The following is a 17,520-nucleotide window of genomic DNA, read 5'->3' as shown; positions in this document are numbered from 1 at the left end:
ATCAATGGATTCAACTAAAGCAGGCAGGATGACCTCATGTCACGTTAATTTTAAGTAAAACCTTCCAAATAAGTTTAGGTTGTTGTGTAATCCAGTAATGAGTGCGTTTTATCTAGTTATTCTCATGCTTTTCGTTCCAGGCGCAGACAAGCCAAGCTTCAGAAGGAGCTTGCAGACGCTGCAAAGGAGCCCCTGCCCATGGACCCGTGAGTATTATTTACCATAGAACCACAGACTGCTCTGAGCAGAGGGATAGAGTAGTTTGTGAGCTAAACTGGTCAATTCTTAACTCCACTTGGGGTGACTCACCTTTTTTAGTTGGGTTCATTTCTATGGCAACGAATGCATCAGCTTTAACCTTTTCCGTGGCAGGCTAACTCCACTTTATCCTGAATGAAGTGTTTGAGCTGCGAGTTGAGGACCAATCAGATTTTCTTTACTGTCGCAAAGCGTCTTCATCATACCCTTCATTCTCGGTTCAATATTTGAGGAAGATGACATTTAAATATTTTATTAATCAAATGTACAATTTAAATGCATATCACACTATACAGTTAATTATGGCAAGAGCGGATGCGAGGGATCAAGGAATTACAATTGAGACTCACCCCTAGGATTGGTGGTTGACTTTTCTGGTCTCCTGTTCTCAGGGACGACGACATCGAGGTTCTAGCTGAGGATTCTGGGAAAGGCACTAGAGAGGCCTCTCCCAACCGGCCGCTCAGCCGCACCCCCAGGTGGGAGTGTGACTCAAACATGTTCTTAGTGAAACCCTGTCCAGAAATGTCCCCTTTCGCCAGTCCTACACACTTGATGTAGATCTAAGAATTTGATAGATCTAAACCATATGGAAGTAGCTCCACCTTACCCTATGAAAGGCTTGGGTGAAATCTTCAATCGGCATTTTTTTTATACAATACCTTGGTTCAAATTATTTTGTTCTTTAAATACTTATTTTCAAATTAATTTACTATAAAAAGCCCACTTAATCAGATTTTTTTTTTTCAAATACCATACAGACCTGGTTTGAAATGCATGGGAGTATTTATTTGTTGTATTAGAAAATACACTATTTCCAAATACATTCCAATATTCAGCTATTAAATATATAATCCAAATACTTGCAGTACTAGTCAAAAGTTTGGAGACACTTACTCATTCAGGGGTTTTTCTTCATTTTTACTGTTTTCTACATTGTTACTACATGATTCCATATGTGTTATTTCATAGTTTTGATGTCTTGACTGTTATTCTACAAAGTGTCAAACAAATCAAAATTATATTTGAGATTCTTCAAAGTAGCCACCCTTTGCCTTAATTACAGCTTTGAACACGCTTGGCATTCTCTCAACCAGCTTCACCTGGAATGCTTTTTCATGTCTTGGAGGAGTTTGAGGAAGCTCACATGTTGAGCACTTTGCTGCTTTTCCTTCACTCTGCGGTCCAACTTATCTCAAACCATCTCAATTGGGTTAAGGTCGGGTGATTGAGGAGGCCAGGTCATCTGATGCAGCACTCAATCACTCTCCTTGGTCAAATAGCCCTTACACAGCCTGGAGGTGTGTTGGGTCATTGTCCTGTTAAAAACAAATGATAGTCCCACTAAGCGCAAACCAGATGGGATGGCCTATCGCTGCAGAATGCTTTTGGTAGCCATGCTGGTTGTGTTTGTTGAATTCTATATAAATCACTGACGGTGTCACCAGCAAAGCACCCCACCACCATCACACCACTTGCTTCATGGTGGGGTGCTACACATGCAGAGATCATCCTTTCACCTACTCTGCATCTCACAAAGACACGGCGGTTGGAACAAAATCAATTTGGACTCCTCAGACAAGTTCAGATTGCCACCTGTCTAAATTTATCGTGTTTCTTGGCCCAAGCAAGTCTCTTCTTGTTGGTGTCCATTTAGTTGTTTCTTTGCAGCAATTTGACCAAGAAGGCCTAACTCACGCAGTCGTCTCTGAACAGTTGATGTGTGTTACTCTGTAAAGCTTTTATTTGGGCTGCAATTTCTGAGGGTGGTAACTCTAATGAACTTAACCTCTGCTGGAAAGGTAACTCTGGGTTTTCCTTTCCTGTGGCAGTCCTCATGAGAGCCAGTTTCATCATAGCGTTGATGGTTTTTGCGACTGCAATTGAAGGAACATTCAAACTTCTTGACTTGTTCCTGATTGACTGACCTTCATGTCTTAAATGATGGACTGCCATTTCTCTTTGCTTATTTGAGCAGTTCTTTCACCAAATAGGGCTGTCTTCTGTTATACCACCCTTGTCACAACACAACTGATTGGCTAAAACGCATTAAGAAGGAAAGAAATTCCACAAATGAACAAGGCACACCTGTTAATTAAAATGCATTCCAAGTGACTACCTCATGAAGCTGGTTGAGAGAATGCCAAGTGTGCAAAGCTGTCATCAAGGAAAAGGGTGGCTGCTTTGAAGAATCTCAAATCTCAAATATATTTAGATTTATCACTTTTTTGGGTTACTACGTTATTTCATGGTTTTGATGTCGTCACTATAATTCTACAATGTAGACAATAGTAAAATAGCGAAATACCCTTGAATGAGTAGGTGTCTGGACTTTTGACTGGTGCTGTACTTCCAAATGTCTTTAAAGTAATTGAAATACCCTAAATATTTTTTCAACCGAAGTCTGGTTTATACTCAATATTTAGCTGGGGCTAGGGATTTTTCTGGACCGGGACGTATATTTTTGGCGAAGGTTTTGCGTCGCGTATGAAATAACCCTCTCTGATCCTCTCTTGTAGTAAACGTATCTCCGGACAGCCTCCTCAAAGCGGCCTGTTGGACTCAATCTCCAACATATTTGGGTGCGTTTGCTTGGTTCTCTGGCGAGTCTGAAGTCTTCCGCTCTATGGGTGTCTGTCTGTTCGTCTGTCCTGGGTTGTGTTCATAAGGCACCAAACGGAAGAGTTGCAAAAAGTATTGCAACAGTGTGCGTTAATGAATACACCCCTGGAAAGGGTCTTTTTTCGTTTTCTGTTTCATTACATTTTCAAACATTTTCCCTTATGTTACTGTGGATCCTTTGGACGGGTGTGTCCATCCTGTTGATGGCTTCTCTCTGTCTGTCCGTCTGCAGCGTATCTGAGTCTGTGCATCCCGGACTCCTTCCTCCAGACTCCAGGTGAAACGTCACTGTGGTGTCTGTAGGGCTCACAGCTGTGTGCACGCCTGTGTGGGGGTGTGCGTTTTGTGTGTGTGTGTGTATTAGTGGAGGCATCTTGATGTAGCTACTAAAAATAATCCAGGATGACGGCACTATTAAATTTGGCTTCTCAGTGAAAACAAATTAAAACACTTGGTCAGATTGTTAGTTTCCCACGTGGGATTTATCTAGGGCCAAATCTGGGAATGACAGTGGCACTTATCGACTGACCATCAAATCTTAAACTGATCGATTGATTTAAAACATGGTCTCGGACATAACTTTTGCTTTGTTAGTGATTCAATGGCTTTTTAAAAAATCATATTTATGCAAATTCATAAATTCTGGAACTCTTGCTGAATGTTACCTTTGTCTTTTTTTTTATTGCTTGTTTTGAGTATAAGACTAATTCCATCTGTGAATGGGGTAATTTGTTTGATTATTCCAAAGTGCTCCATCTCATAAGTATACCCTCATTAGGGTGCAAATATCACATACTGACATGCTTTTCAAAGCACCTGCGTCTTTGTATGTGATTTCCCCACCCTTATACCGGTATGTAAACAAGCGTGGAGACTTTGGGGTGTTCCATAAAGCAGGATTAAGTTACCCAGTCAGCTTTGATAAGCAGTTATTTATTTATATATATATATATATTAAAAGTACCTTTTTTTTTATTCATAAAATTAATTAAATTTAAAAAAAAAAAGGGTACTTTTAATATGGGTTGTTAGATTTGAAGTCTAATACCATGGTAATTTCACGTCTTTTGAGGCAGCATTACGTTTGTTGGCTTACTGTAAATAAGTTAATTGTTTTTGCTCCATGTTGGTTAGCTTCCCAGCTAAAGTTGTTTACAGTTGGCAACCGCTCCTACACTATTTAGCTACTGTGACACTTGGCTATAGCGTATTGGATATAGTATGTAGCCTTGTTTGAAGGATTTCCGGTGTGAATTTACTCAATCTACCCTGCGAGTGTTGCATTTTCCTTTCCGTTAGCATAGAAACAGACTAAAATGAAGTGTGAGACAGTTGTGAGTTGCTTCTGCATGTCTCGTTGGTTACCGTTTCAGCTATGCTACGCTTGCGGTCTAGTTTGGCCGTTAGCGGCAACTGATTTGGGATCTTAGAAATCCCTGGCTTCCATTTGCTTCCTGACAAGAGTTCCCTGACTACTTCCCACTTCCATCGCTCTGCTTTCTGACCATGCACTGGCTTCCCTGGGACCATTGCATGTTGTGCTATGAGTTCTGTGAACATATGGTTGTATTTCGACTTCCCTGAATGCATTTTGTTCTTGATTGTCTGCGTGTTTGAGGTGATTAGTAGTTTTACGGCTCTCCGCTCTGTTGACAGGCGTCGTCCTGGGAACTCGTACGGAACATCACCTGAAAACACTGAGACGACCTCCGGAGTGTGTGCCGATGTCCGCGTTCCCTCCACTGCCCTCCATGTATTTGTAAGTATCTTGGTTTCATTTTCCTACAGTGTTTTGAGATCAGGCCAGCTCTCACAAATGTGGACATGCACACATTTTTATGGAAGGCGGGAGTCTTTAAAAAAAAAAAAAAATGTTTAGGTCAGGTGCTGAAAGGTCGATGATGTGATGTAAAAGGTCTGATTGCCCAAGTCCCTTCCCATTGTCCCCTCTGCTCCCAGCAGCCCCTGCTCTACTCCCAGCATGCTCTAGTTGTGCATCGTTGGCCACAGGGGCTGCTGACAGAGAGGATGACCTCACATCCTGTCTCTTTAAAAGACCAAGGTGTCACAGTGATGGTCATCCAACATGACCAATCACCAAGGAGTGTGGGGTTGTGGGATTGGGATAGGTAGATGATCTCAAGTTTTCAAGCTGAGACCTAGACTTCAGAAAACGATGCAGAAGAGAAAGAAAAATAAATGTGATCGGCTGCCTTGATTCAGTCTTATGTAGAAAAAATTTAAATTGTGTTTTTTTATATTGAATAAATGCAGAGACACAGAACTACAAAATGGTATATCATACACTGCATTTGAGGAACAATGGGAAAGTAATTCTGCTTTGAACGTTGATAACTTGTAACCCCACTTGAGAAAATGGCCCTTGACTATTTTGGGACACCTACTGGAGAGCTCTTTGTGTACACCCATTCAGGATTGTTCACACCTTTTTAAGCCAGCCCCACCCATTTCTTTAAGGATTCACATGTGAGGTCATGTGCTAACGGTGAGTAGTGTAGTAAAGATTAAGACTAAGTGGTAAAAGTAGTAGCCTACAATGATGAAAAATTCCAGGTGAACAAAGTGTCCAGATAAAAATATTTTATAAATAGATGACACTTTAACAACTTTATTCGTATTTACAGATGGCGTACAAGTACAAGGCACATAAAAGTTAACATGTTCCAGAAAGCATTTCTGCAAAAACAACTTGGCGACATACGGCTAAACTAGTCACAAATGGCTTTTATGGACTTTCAAAGGAACTGTGGACCAATTGGCAAAGTGTGTATGACATTTGTTTGTGGTTTAAAAACAACCTCTGTATCTACAGTCACTGCCTGTATTTACTGTGAAAACCCAATTTTAGTTTTTATTTGGCACCAAATGGACGAATTCTGCAAATAAGATGTTTTCTGTCGCAAACCCCTTTTTGAAAAATGTTCAGTTGCGTGTGTGCCTATATCAACATGAATGACGCTGATGACCTCTGGTCACCACTGAGTGTGGCATTTGTCTGTTCAGGAAGCCCATGATGGGGAAGTGAATGCGGTACGGTTCAGCCCAGGCTCCCGACTCCTGGCCACCGGAGGGATGGACCGCAGGGTCAAACTGTGGGAAGTGGTCTCGGGTATGTGACGTCTTTGTATGAGGAAAGTGTGTGACTTGTTGATCTGGAGGTCAGTGATGAAATGTAAAAGGTCTGATTGCCCAAGTCTCTTCCCATTGTCCCCTCTGCTCCCAGCAGCCCTGGTTGTACTCCCAGCATGCTCTAGTTGTGCATTGTTGCTCACAGGGGCTGCTGACAGAGAGGAAGACCTCGCATCCTGTGTCTCTGAGACCAAGGCGTCACAGTGATGTTGGACATCCAACATGGCCAATCATCAAGGAGTATCAGGGTGTGGGTTTGGTATAGGTAGATTATCTCAAGTTTTCAAGCTGAGACCTTCATGACAGGAGAATGATTAGTGCACCAAATGGAGTGTCAATTAGGTATGTGACAATTTTAGTCTTTCCATTAAAACGCTAAGAAAAAAATCTTTAAATGGGCAAATCGGTTAAGTACAAATTGTTATTTACAATGACTGCCTACCCTGGCCAAACCTGGACGACGCTGGGTTAATGCACTATGGTACTCCCAATCACGGCCGGATGTGATACTGCCTGGTTTCAAACCAGGGACTGTGACATTTCTTGCACTGAGATGCAGTGCCTTAGACCACTGCGCCACTCGGGATCCCCTTTTCCAGCCAATGACTCAACATTCTAACAGTCCAATGAATACATTTCAATTATGTGACCTGAAGAATAATCATTTGGTTGTTTATGAAGATCACATTAGAATACTTAAACTTATTTTTTTATTTTTTTAAAAACCTTTTTTAAACATGGCATTTGTTTTTTACTTAAAGGCCCTCAACTCTGGACCTTGAAGCCAGTTACACTGCTTTTTTTTTTTTTCATTTTCCCATATAATCAGGGACTGATTTATACCCGGGACACCGTGTGTGTGCAATTTATTATCGGGTAGAACAGAACCAGCAGGCTCCAAATCTCATAGGCTAGGCTAATTAAAAGAAAAAAGCTAGTTCAAGAGTTAAATCCATTATTTTGTTTTGTCAGGTTTAAAGAAACATTGTGGAAATAAGAATGTATTAAAATATGCTTTTCTGTTTATTTGTTTTTAAAGTTACTCGTCTTTGCTTAATAGTCAGAGCTATGCTGCTGCTCGAGTGGTGCTGAATGCATGGACAGCGTGGATATTCTTGGGGGAGGTTATTTGGAAATAGAGCTGCATCTCTTGAATTGGTTATTTAACAACTAAGTGTCACAAACTGCAGAATATGCTCTTTCTGATACTATATAGAAATCAAAACGTCTTACCTGCATGGAGTCTTTCTGAAGCAGGATTTAATTGTGATGCTCCTTTCCCTGCATCTGTCAATTTTAAGCTGTGCCCATCTCGTGTACACTGATAATATTGTCACTCATCAGACTGTCAATTTAATCTTGTCTTTAGGCTAACTCTTATGTGTGAAATTAGTTTCTGTATACTTTAAATGTGGTTTTGATGGGCTGGCTGCACAGGCTGGCTATCATTTGCTTCCCCTCACGCATCAACTCGGATAGAGTCAAGCATACGTTTTGCAATATTCTAAAAGCCTACTGCAATACGTAGCATGTTTTTGTTTCTTATAGTAAATAAAGTGGTACCCTAACTGCTGCGTTTCACAAATTAAAACAGAAGAGTATCTTATCTACCCATAAGGCGTGCGGTCAAATAATTTGCTTTAAATGTGAGTGCCAATGCTGATAAATAAGCACTCGTTATCATTCAGTTAGGCCTAATTTAAATTCAATTGTGTGGTAATGTGCATGATCATTGCCATTAATCCATTTGACTCACCACCTGGATTTGGTTTTATGTAGCAGAATTTGAAATTGTAATTTTTTACATTTCATTAAAGTAGAGAATCAGAGCTACACAATGTCATGCACTGCATTTGAGGAACAATGGGAAAGTAATTCTGTTTTTAAAAGTTAAACTTGTAAACTCACTTGAGAAAAGGGTCTTTTGAATGTTTTCTCTTGTGAAGAGCTGTCTTCACCCATTCAGCATTGTTCACACCCTCTTAAGCTTTAGCCCCACCCATCTCGTTTCACTCTGAGCATTCAGAGAGCACACTTGATGCTCTGGCCAATGATTTGTTTACCACTGGATAACATGAGAACAGCCTAACCTGCTCTGCTGACAATTTCATTACGCTTTTTTGCCGACTTTACTGACACTGGCCATATTCAACGGGTGTGATGTCATACACATAAAGTTAGCTAGGGAGCCAGCAAGTTAACCTTTCCACAACATTCTGGTGAAAAGGCAAATCTTTTTATTTTATTTTTTTATAAATATGTACAGTATTTCAAAAGTGAGTACACCCCTCACATTTTTGTCAATAGTTGAGTATATCTTTTCATGTGACAACACTGAAGAAATTACACTTTGCTACAATGTAAAGTGAGTGTACAGCTTGTATAACAGTGTCAATTTGCTGTCCCCTAAAAATTACTCAACACACAGCCATTAATGTCTAAACCGCTGGCAACAAAAGTGAGTACAAATTGGGCCCAATTAGCCATTTTCCCTCCCCGGTGTCATGTGACTTGTTAGTGTTAGAAGGTCGCAGGTGTGAATGGGGAGCAGGTGTGTTAAATTTGGTGTCATCGCTCTCACTCCCTCATACTGACTGGTCACTGGAAGTTCAACATGGCACCTCATGGCAAAGAACTCTCTGAGGATCTGAAAAAAATAATTGTTGCTCTACATAAAGATGGCCTGGGCTATAAGATTGCCAAGACCCTGAAACTGAGCTGCAGCACGGTGGCCAAGACCATAGAGCGGTTTAATTGGACAGGTTCCACTCAGAACAGGCCTCGCCATGGTCGACCAAAGAAGTTGAGTGCGCGTGCTCAGCATCATATCCAGAGGTTGTCTTTTGGTAAATAGACGTATGAGTGTTGCCAGCATTGCAGAGGTTGAAGGGTGGGTGGTCAGCCTGTCAGTGCTCAGACCATACGCCGTACACTGCATCAAATTGGTCTGCATGGCTATCGTCCCAGAAGGAAGCCTCTTCTGAAGATGATTCACAAGAAAGCCCGCAAACAGTTTGCTGAAGACAAGCAGACTTAAGGACATGGATTACTGGAACCATGTCCTGTGGTCTGATGAGAACAAGAAACTTATTTGGTTCAGATGGTGTCAAGCGTGTGTGGTGGCAACCAGGTGATGAGTACAAAGACAAGTGTGTCTTGCCTACAGTCAAGCATGGTGGTGGGATTTTTATGATCTGGGGCTGCATGAGTGCTGCCGGCACTGGGGAGCTACAGTTCATTGAGGGAACCATGAATGCCAACATGTACTGTGACATACTGAAGCAGAGCATGATCCCTCCCTTCGGAGACTGGGCCGCGGGGCAGTATTCCAACATGATAACGACCCCAAACACACCTCCAAGACGACCACTGCCTTGCTAAAGAAGCTGAGGGTAAAGGTGATGGACTGGCCAAGCATGTCTCCAGACCTAAACCCTATTGAGCATCTGCGGGGTATCCTCAAACGGAAGGTGGAGGAGTGCAAGGTTTTTAACATCCACCAGCTCCGTGATGTCGTCATAGAGGCATGAAGGATGACTCCAGTGGCAACCTGTGACGCTCTGATGATCTCCATGCCCAAGAGGGTTACGGCAGTGCTGGAAAATGATGGGGGCCACACAAAATATTGACACTTTGGGCCCAATTTGGACATTTTCACTTTTGTTGCCAGCGGTTTAAACATTTAATGGCTGTGTTGTTATTTTGAGGGGACAGCAAATTTACACTTATACAAGCTGTACACTCACTACTTTACATTGTAGCAAAGTGTAATTTCAGTGTTGTCACATGCAAAGATATACTCAAATATTTACGAGAATGTGAGGGGTGTACTCACTTTTGTGATATACTGTAACTTTCACACATTAACAAGTCCAATACAGCAAATGAGAAACTTCTTGTTAATCTACCCATCGTGTCCATTTTCAAAAAGGCCTTAAAGCGAAAGCACAACATATGATTGTTAGGTCATAGCCAAGTCAAAAAAAACACAGCCATTTTTCCAGCCAAAGATAGGAGTCACAAAAAGCAGAGATATAAATAAAATTAATCACTAACCTTTGATCTTAATCAGATGACACTCATAGGACATCATGTTACACAATACATGTATGTTTTGTTTGATAATGTGCATATTTATATCCAAAAATCTCAGTTTACATTGCTGCGTTACGTGCAGTAATGTTTTGATTCAAAAACATCTGGTGATTTTGCAGAAATACTTAAACAATAAACATTGATGAAAGATAGACTTCTCCTTAATGCAACCGCTGTGTCAGATTTTTAAAAAACTTTACAGAAAAAGCATAACTTGAGAACGGCTCTCAGAACCCAAAAACAGCCAGAGGAATGTCCTCCATTTGAGTCTACAGAAGTTAGAAAAAACACTAAATATTCACTTATCTTCATCAGAAGGGACTCCCAGGAATCCCAGTTCGACAATAAATGACTTTGTTCCATAAAGTCTATCATTTAGCCACTTGTTAGCGTGTTCAGCCCAGCAATCCATCTTCATGAGGCACGAGCACTTCGTCCAGACAAAAACTCAAAGTTCCGTTACAGGTCATAGAAACAAGCTAAACGATGTATGGAATGAATCTTTAGGAGGAGGCAGTTCACTCTGGGAACACTATTCATCCGAAAGTGAAATGCTGCCCCCTATCCCAAAAGGTTAACGTTAGCTAGCTAACAGTACACTTTAGCTTAAGACATGTTGCTAGCTAAGTAAACAATGAACCTAGCTAGGTAAGCGGCATAAGATCACACACGTAAAGTTGGCTAAGAAGCCAGCCAGCTATCGTTAGCTAGTGAAACAACAATGAACATAGTGCCAAATCATGTCGTTACTATCCTGCATGAATCTGCTGGGAGCTAACCAACCAAGTTCCATGTTCGAGCCTAATGTTAGCTAGCAAAGCAAACAGTTCTGGGATACCAATGTCATACATGTTAGCTAGGGAGCCAGCCAGCTAACAGTGCACTTTAGTTTGAAATGAAACTACTTTCTCTCAAGTAGAAATGTGTAATATCTGAATGTAGCTAGATAGACTATCTTACCCATATATCATCATGCATGATGGAACAGTCTCCCCTTCACGAATGCCATGCCACGGTTGCCCTTAGTTTGAAGATGTGATCAGGAGACGGGTGTTTTCTCCCTCTCTTTAGCTATCATACTGTAATTCCACTGATTTCAAAACTTGATCCTCCAGAAAGTGGAGAGCAATACTTATGCAGCTCCACTATACATTAAAAAAAAGCCGCTTTCAACAGGATTACCAACACACACTGACCAGCTCAAATGGACAGAAGCATCCTATATGGCAGACCAATCCAAACTCCTCTCTCGGCATGTCCAGCCCACTCATTATCTCGGCTAACAATGGCTAGTGGGAAGAGTGCTGTCTTTCTGTGGCTTAACTTCTTATGGCTGCAATCCAGTTAACGGGAGCGATATGACAACAGCCAAAGTGTAGGGCGCCATTTTCAAAACACAATCTCAATTAACATTCGTCAAACATACATGTATGTCATACCATTTTAAAGCTATTCTCGTTGTTAATCCCACCAGTGTCCGATTTAAAATATGCTTTACAGCAAAACCACAAACGATTGTTAGGTCACCACAGCCACAGAAAAACACAGGCTTTTTTTCCTAAAAAGTTTCAAAAAGCAGAAATGGCGATAAAATTAATCACTAACCTTTGATCTTCATCAGATGACACTAATAGGACTTCATGTTACACAATACATGTGTTTTGTTTGAAAAAGTTAATTTATCAAAATATGAGTTTACATTGGTGCGTTACATTCACTAGTTCCAAAAACATCCAGTGATTTTTTTTTTCCATAGCCACATCATTCAACAGAAATACTCATCATAAATGTAGTTGATAATACAAGTTATACACATGGAATTATAGATATACCTCTCCTTAATGCAACTGCTGTGTCTGATTTCAAATAAACCTTACGGAATAAGCCAGCCATGCAATAATCTGAGATGGCGCTCAGAAAAATTTGTCACAATAGCTGACATATTGACGTCAACATAAACAAGAAATTGCATGATAAATATTCCCTTATCTTTGATCTAAATAAGAAAGCACTCCAGGAATCCCAGGTCCACAATAAATGTTTGTTTTGTTTGAAAATGTCCGTTATTCATGTCCAAATACCTTCTTTTGTTAGCGCGTTTGGTATACATATCCAAACGCTCATTCTGGTCAGCGTTATATCGGACAAAAACTTCAGTTTCTTCGACCTGTAATATAACTATCAAACTAAGTACAGAATCAATCATTAGTATGTTTTTAACATATATCTTCAATAAAGTTCCAACCGGAGTACTCCTGGTCTTCGTGAGCAATGGAACGCAAGTGACTACCATGAGGAATAAGCATGATCAGAAAATGGCTGACTGCCAGACACCTGACTCATTCTGCTATCATTTACTCCCACAACACCATAGTCTCATTATAATTTATATTGATGGTTGACATCTAGTGGAACCCCTAGGCAGTGCAACATTATCTCAAGGGGATTTCATTGGGGACTCTGAATACATACAAAGCTCAGATTTCTCACTTCCTGTTTTGATTTCAACTCAGGATTTTGCCTTCCATATGAGTTCTGTTACACTCAGACATCATTCAAACAGTTTTAGAAACTTCAGTGTTTTCTATCCAATACTAATAATAATATGCATATATTAGCAACTGACTTAGGAGCAGGCTGTTTTTCTTTAGGCACCTTATTCATCCAAGCTACTCAATACTGCCCCCAGCCATAAGAAGTTAACCAACAAGGCTCGTAATTTCACAATTGTATTCGTATTTACAGATGGCATACTGTTTGTTATTAAGGCACATGAAAGTTCACATGTTCCAGTAGGCATTTCTGCCCAATAAAATATTTGTTACATTCAAACGGCTCTCCTGTGAAGTTGACTTGCGACATACGCCTAGTTTCCTGAAACGGGTCACATTTGTCATTCAGTGAGGTATTTTGCACGTGGCTGGGTACCAATGTCATACAGCGCGTTGTCTTTGTGGGTTAAGTTGTGAATAGGTATGAAAACCTTTATAAAAATGCTTTAAAATAAGTAATGCAAAATACAATCATTTTGGAAAAGCCAGGGAAGGATGTTTTTTTGGTAGGAATCGTCCACTAGGAATAGACTCCAAAGATGAAATGTTTTTGGACTGGAGGAGACTGATATTAGTTGCCGTACTTCTATGAGAGACGTGTCATGGAAATTTCCTGTATTACCAAGTCATGAGAGGAAACCACACACAAGTCAGAGTTATCATAAAGTCCATCTTTAATTATGAGCTTCACCATAGCCCTGTGACTCTCAAATCAATTCAGTGTCTATAAATGAATTCTCAGAGTGTCAACATAATGGCAACTGAGATCCTTTATAGCAAAGACACACCCATCTAAACTCGCATGACAAATAACAGATCTTAGGAACATTACACAAAGAACCTTTTACTTGAAGAAAAGGAGTATCCTATAGCCAGACAGCATTGGCTATAAATTATCCTTCAGTTTGGTCTCCTAAACCGAATTTCTTATCTCGTTCTTGGTACCACTTAGAACCAAAACATTATCTCATCCAATGACATGTATATCAATTGTCAATTTCTAGATACTCCCATAAAAAATACAACCCCTCCTGGACAAGCTTACAGAGAGATGAGTGACTTGCACACAGACATTGTGGAGCCACCTAACTGGTTCCCCATTAATCACACCATCCCTTCACATGGTTTAGGAATAGTTAGACACATTCACAGATAAGACCAACCCAACCTCTCCCCTCTCTGGGCCCAAGTAACTTTTCCACATCAGCATACTTCGATAAATAAGATGTTTTTTATTCATTTTCAGATGTTACCTAAAGAATTCTGATTCTGTTACCACAGGCGCAGCTTTCATTGCGGGGGAGGGGCAAAGTATAGGCAGGTTGGCCACCAGGCTGTCCGAGTCAGAACCACACACTAGGCCCATCTGTCGGCAATCAAAAGCTGTATTTCGCAATTTCTTTGCTTGCAATGTCTCTCAAATTCAGTAAAGCAGGGCCTATCAATGAATAGGCCAGGATATTCTACACGAAACAGACCGAAGACTGAACACACGCTCACATCATTAGCGAAGAGCAGCGCGGGCTATCCAGCTGCACTGTGATACATTTTTTGGGGGAGGGGAACAGCTTTCTGTCAGGGATTTTTCTTAAAATTAAGGATCCCAATTTTCGTTTAAACGTTCCCACCCCTTATGTCAATGCAGATTATTTACCATAGCTACATAGAATTGCACAAAGGTTGTAATTTTGAAATGGTTGACTGTTCAGTTGGTGCGTATTTTAATGGGTACTCTTTTGTTCTGTGTTGTAGCAGTCTGTCATGGGTCTTGTTCATTCGTCACCAAAAAAAACGGCTTGAGGGGGGGGGGGGTTTCGTCCAATACGAAACTCTAATTTTTGTTTTCCGTCACGTGCTACAATTTAACATGGCCCAGACATCACCCCCTTTCAAATTGACTGCCATTTATTTGTCTCTAAGATTTGAGTAGACTGGTCAGGGACTTCCGTAGGCACCGGTTAGATATGGTTCTGGGGTATATTCCCTAGCAACCCAAAGGAAGCAAATGGATGGAAGCAAATGGATGGAAACGGCGATAAACTAACCTGAATTTGTCCAATAAGAAAAGCTTGTTTTGATTGCTAAACGTTTTCTTATGCAACATTTTTTGCTACGGTGTGTGTGCACTAATGAATACCCCTGTTTTCTTCCTGTATGCAGGTCGCTGTGAGCCTAAGGGTGCTCTGACTGGCAGCAACGCCGGGATCACCAGTATAGAGTTTGACAGTGCTGTGAGTGTCATCCTGATTAATCTCCTAGCCTGTCTAAAATGGCACCCTATATCATGGATCATCAACTAGTCCGAACCATGAAAACAGCCCCAGACCATTATTGCTCCTCCACCAAACTTTAGTTAGCACTATGCATTCGGGTAGGTAGCATTTTCCTGGCATCCGCCAAACCCAGACTCGTCTGTCGGACTGCCAGATGGTGAAGCGTGATCAATCACTCCAGAGAATGCGTTTATACTGCTCCAGCCGATGCTTGGCATTGTTCATGGTGATCTTAGGCTTGAATGTGGCTGCTCGGCCATGGAAACCCATTTTATGAAGACGAACAGTTCTTGTTCTGACGTTGCTTCCAGCTTTAGCACTCGGCAGTCACTTTCTGTGAGCTTGTGCGGCTTAACACTTTGTGGTTGAGCCTTTGTTGCTCCTAGGCGTTTCCACTTCACAATAACAGCACTTACAGTTGACCGGGGCAGCTCTAGCGGGGCAGAAATTTGACGAACTGACTTGTTGGAAAGATGGCATCCTATGACGGTGCCATGTTGGAAGTCACTGAGCGCTTCAGTATGGCCATTCTACTGCCAATGTTTGTATATGGAGATTGATTGCATGGCTGTGTGCTCGATTTTATACACCTGTCAGCAACGGGTGTGGCTGAAAAAGCTAAATCCACTAATTTGAAGGGGTGTCCACTTTTGTATATAAAGTGCATTCAGACCCCTTGACATTTTCCACATTTTGTTACGGTACAGCCTTATTCTAAAATTGATTTCAATATTTTCCTCATCAATCTACTCACAATACCCTGTAATGACCAAGTGAAAACAGGTTTTTAAGAATTTTTGCAAATGTATTAAATAAGAAACATATTATTTAAATAAGTATTCTCAGACCCTTTACTCTGAGACTCGAAATTGAGCTGAGGTGCATTCTGTTTCCATTGATCATCCTTGATGTTTCCACAACTTGATTGGAGTCCACTTGTGGTAAATTCAATTGATTGGACATGATTTGGAAAGGCACACACCTGTGTATGTATAAGGTCCCACAGTTGACAATGCATGTTAGAGCAATAACCAAGCCATGAGGTCTTAGGTATTGTCCGTAGAGCTCAGCTCTGGGGAAGGATATCAAACAATTTCTCCAGCATTAAAGGTCCACAAGAACACTGTGGCTTCCGTTCTTAAATGGAAGAAGTTTGTAACCACCAAGACTTTTCCTAGAGCTGGCCGCCCGGTCAAACTGAGCAGTCTGTGGAGAACGTGATCAAGAACTCGATGGTTACTCTGACAGAGCTCTGGAGTTCCTCTGTGGAAATGGGAGAACCTTCCAGAAGGACAACCATATCTGCAGTGGTCCACCAATTGGGCCTTTATGGTAGGATGGCCAGATGGAAGCCACTCCTCAGTAAAAGGCACATGACAGCTCGCTTGGAGTTTGCCAAATGCCACCTAAAGACTCCCAGACCATGAGAAACAAGATTCTCTGCTCTGATGAAACCAAGGTTGAACTCATTGGCCTGAATGTCGAACGCCACGTCTGGAGGAAACTTGGCACAATCACTAGGGTGACGTATGGTGGTAGAATGCTGTGGGGATGTTTTTGGCAGAGCCTGGGTGACTAGTCAGGATCAAGGGAAAGCTGAATGGGGCAAAGTACAGCGAGATCCATTTTTTTCTGTTCAGGTCCTCAGACTGGGGCAAAGGTTCACCTTCCAATAGGACAACGACCTTAAGTATACAGCAAGACAACGCAGGAGTGGCTTTGGGACAGGTCTCTGAATGTCCTTGAGTGGCCCAGTCAGAGCCCGGACTTGAACCCAATCAAACATCTCTGGAGAGACCTGAAAATAGCTGTTCATCGACGCTCCACATCCAACCTGACAGAGCTTGAAAGGATCTGCAGAGAAGAATGGAAGAAATTCCCCAAATACAGTGTACCCAGCTTGTAGCTTCGTGCCCAGCTTGTAGCTTCATACCCAAGAAGACTTGAGGCTTTAATTGCTTCCAAAGTTGCTTTAACAAATTACTGAGTAAAGGGTCCTGAATACTTGTCTAAATGTGATATTTTCTGTATTTTGCTTTGTTATTGTGGGATATTTGTGTGTGTGGACTTGGGGGGGACAATTGAATGCATTTTCGAGTACAGCTGTAACATAACAAAATGTGGAAAAAGTCGAGGTCTGAGTTCACTGCATTTGGAAAGTATATTTCACTATGAAATCACTTGGAGCTGATTTGCTTGTGTTTTTAGTCATGTCCAACAAAGAAAATAAAAAGGACCCTGCCCTATAAAGTGAAGCGCACTTTATAGGAAATAGGCTACCATTTCAGGCAATATCTCATTTCCCCTATTCAGATCACAGGCAACCTCTGCCTTCTGTTTTGCTACCTCTGCAGCAGGGTTGGGATCAATTACATTTCAGAAATTGAAGGTCTAAATGGAATTGACCCCAACCCTGCAGCATGACCAGTAATAGAAATCTGAGGGGAGACTATGGATCTGTCTCCGTTCATACGTGCGTTAGTTATACACGATATTATGACACCACTAGCCCAATTTTGACAAACTTGTGAATGACGACACGTTTTTCCATAGGGATCCGGCTTTTATAA

At 41.3% G+C, this 17,520-nt stretch overlaps 1 protein-coding gene and 2 non-coding genes across 6 annotated transcripts in view; all 3 read left to right on the top strand.

Moving 5' to 3' along the window:
* The window catches only part of atg16l1 (ATG16 autophagy related 16-like 1 (S. cerevisiae)), a 59,204-nt gene that overhangs the window by 29,682 nt on the left and 12,002 nt on the right, over positions 1-17,520 (top strand). For 2 of the 4 annotated variants that reach the window (XM_029673317.2, XM_029673314.2), the window contains 7 exons: positions 141-206; positions 651-737; positions 2,778-2,840; positions 3,113-3,157; positions 4,537-4,639; positions 5,905-6,010; positions 14,838-14,908. In XM_029673317.2, coding sequence (XP_029529177.1) covers positions 141-206; positions 651-737; positions 2,778-2,840; positions 3,113-3,157; positions 4,537-4,639; positions 5,905-6,010; positions 14,838-14,908 — 541 coding nt within the window. The remainder of the gene's footprint in view (positions 1-140; positions 207-650; positions 738-2,777; positions 2,841-3,112; positions 3,158-4,536; positions 4,640-5,904; positions 6,011-14,837; positions 14,909-17,520) is intronic. The other 2 variants (XM_029673315.2, XM_029673316.2) reach the window with 2 other exon arrangements.
* LOC115137828 (small Cajal body-specific RNA 6) lies at positions 4,774-5,040 on the top strand. The gene has a single exon (XR_003864858.1). It is a non-coding gene; the product is annotated as a small Cajal body-specific RNA 6 (non-coding RNA).
* On the top strand, positions 6,059-6,326 carry LOC115137829 (small Cajal body-specific RNA 6). Its single transcript, XR_003864859.2, has one exon. It is a non-coding gene; the product is annotated as a small Cajal body-specific RNA 6 (non-coding RNA).

Source organism: Oncorhynchus nerka, linkage group LG11, assembly GCF_034236695.1.
Source record: "Oncorhynchus nerka isolate Pitt River linkage group LG11, Oner_Uvic_2.0, whole genome shotgun sequence".
Lineage (NCBI taxonomy): Eukaryota > Metazoa > Chordata > Actinopteri > Salmoniformes > Salmonidae > Oncorhynchus > Oncorhynchus nerka.
This window is presented reverse-complemented; position numbering and strand designations above follow the sequence as displayed.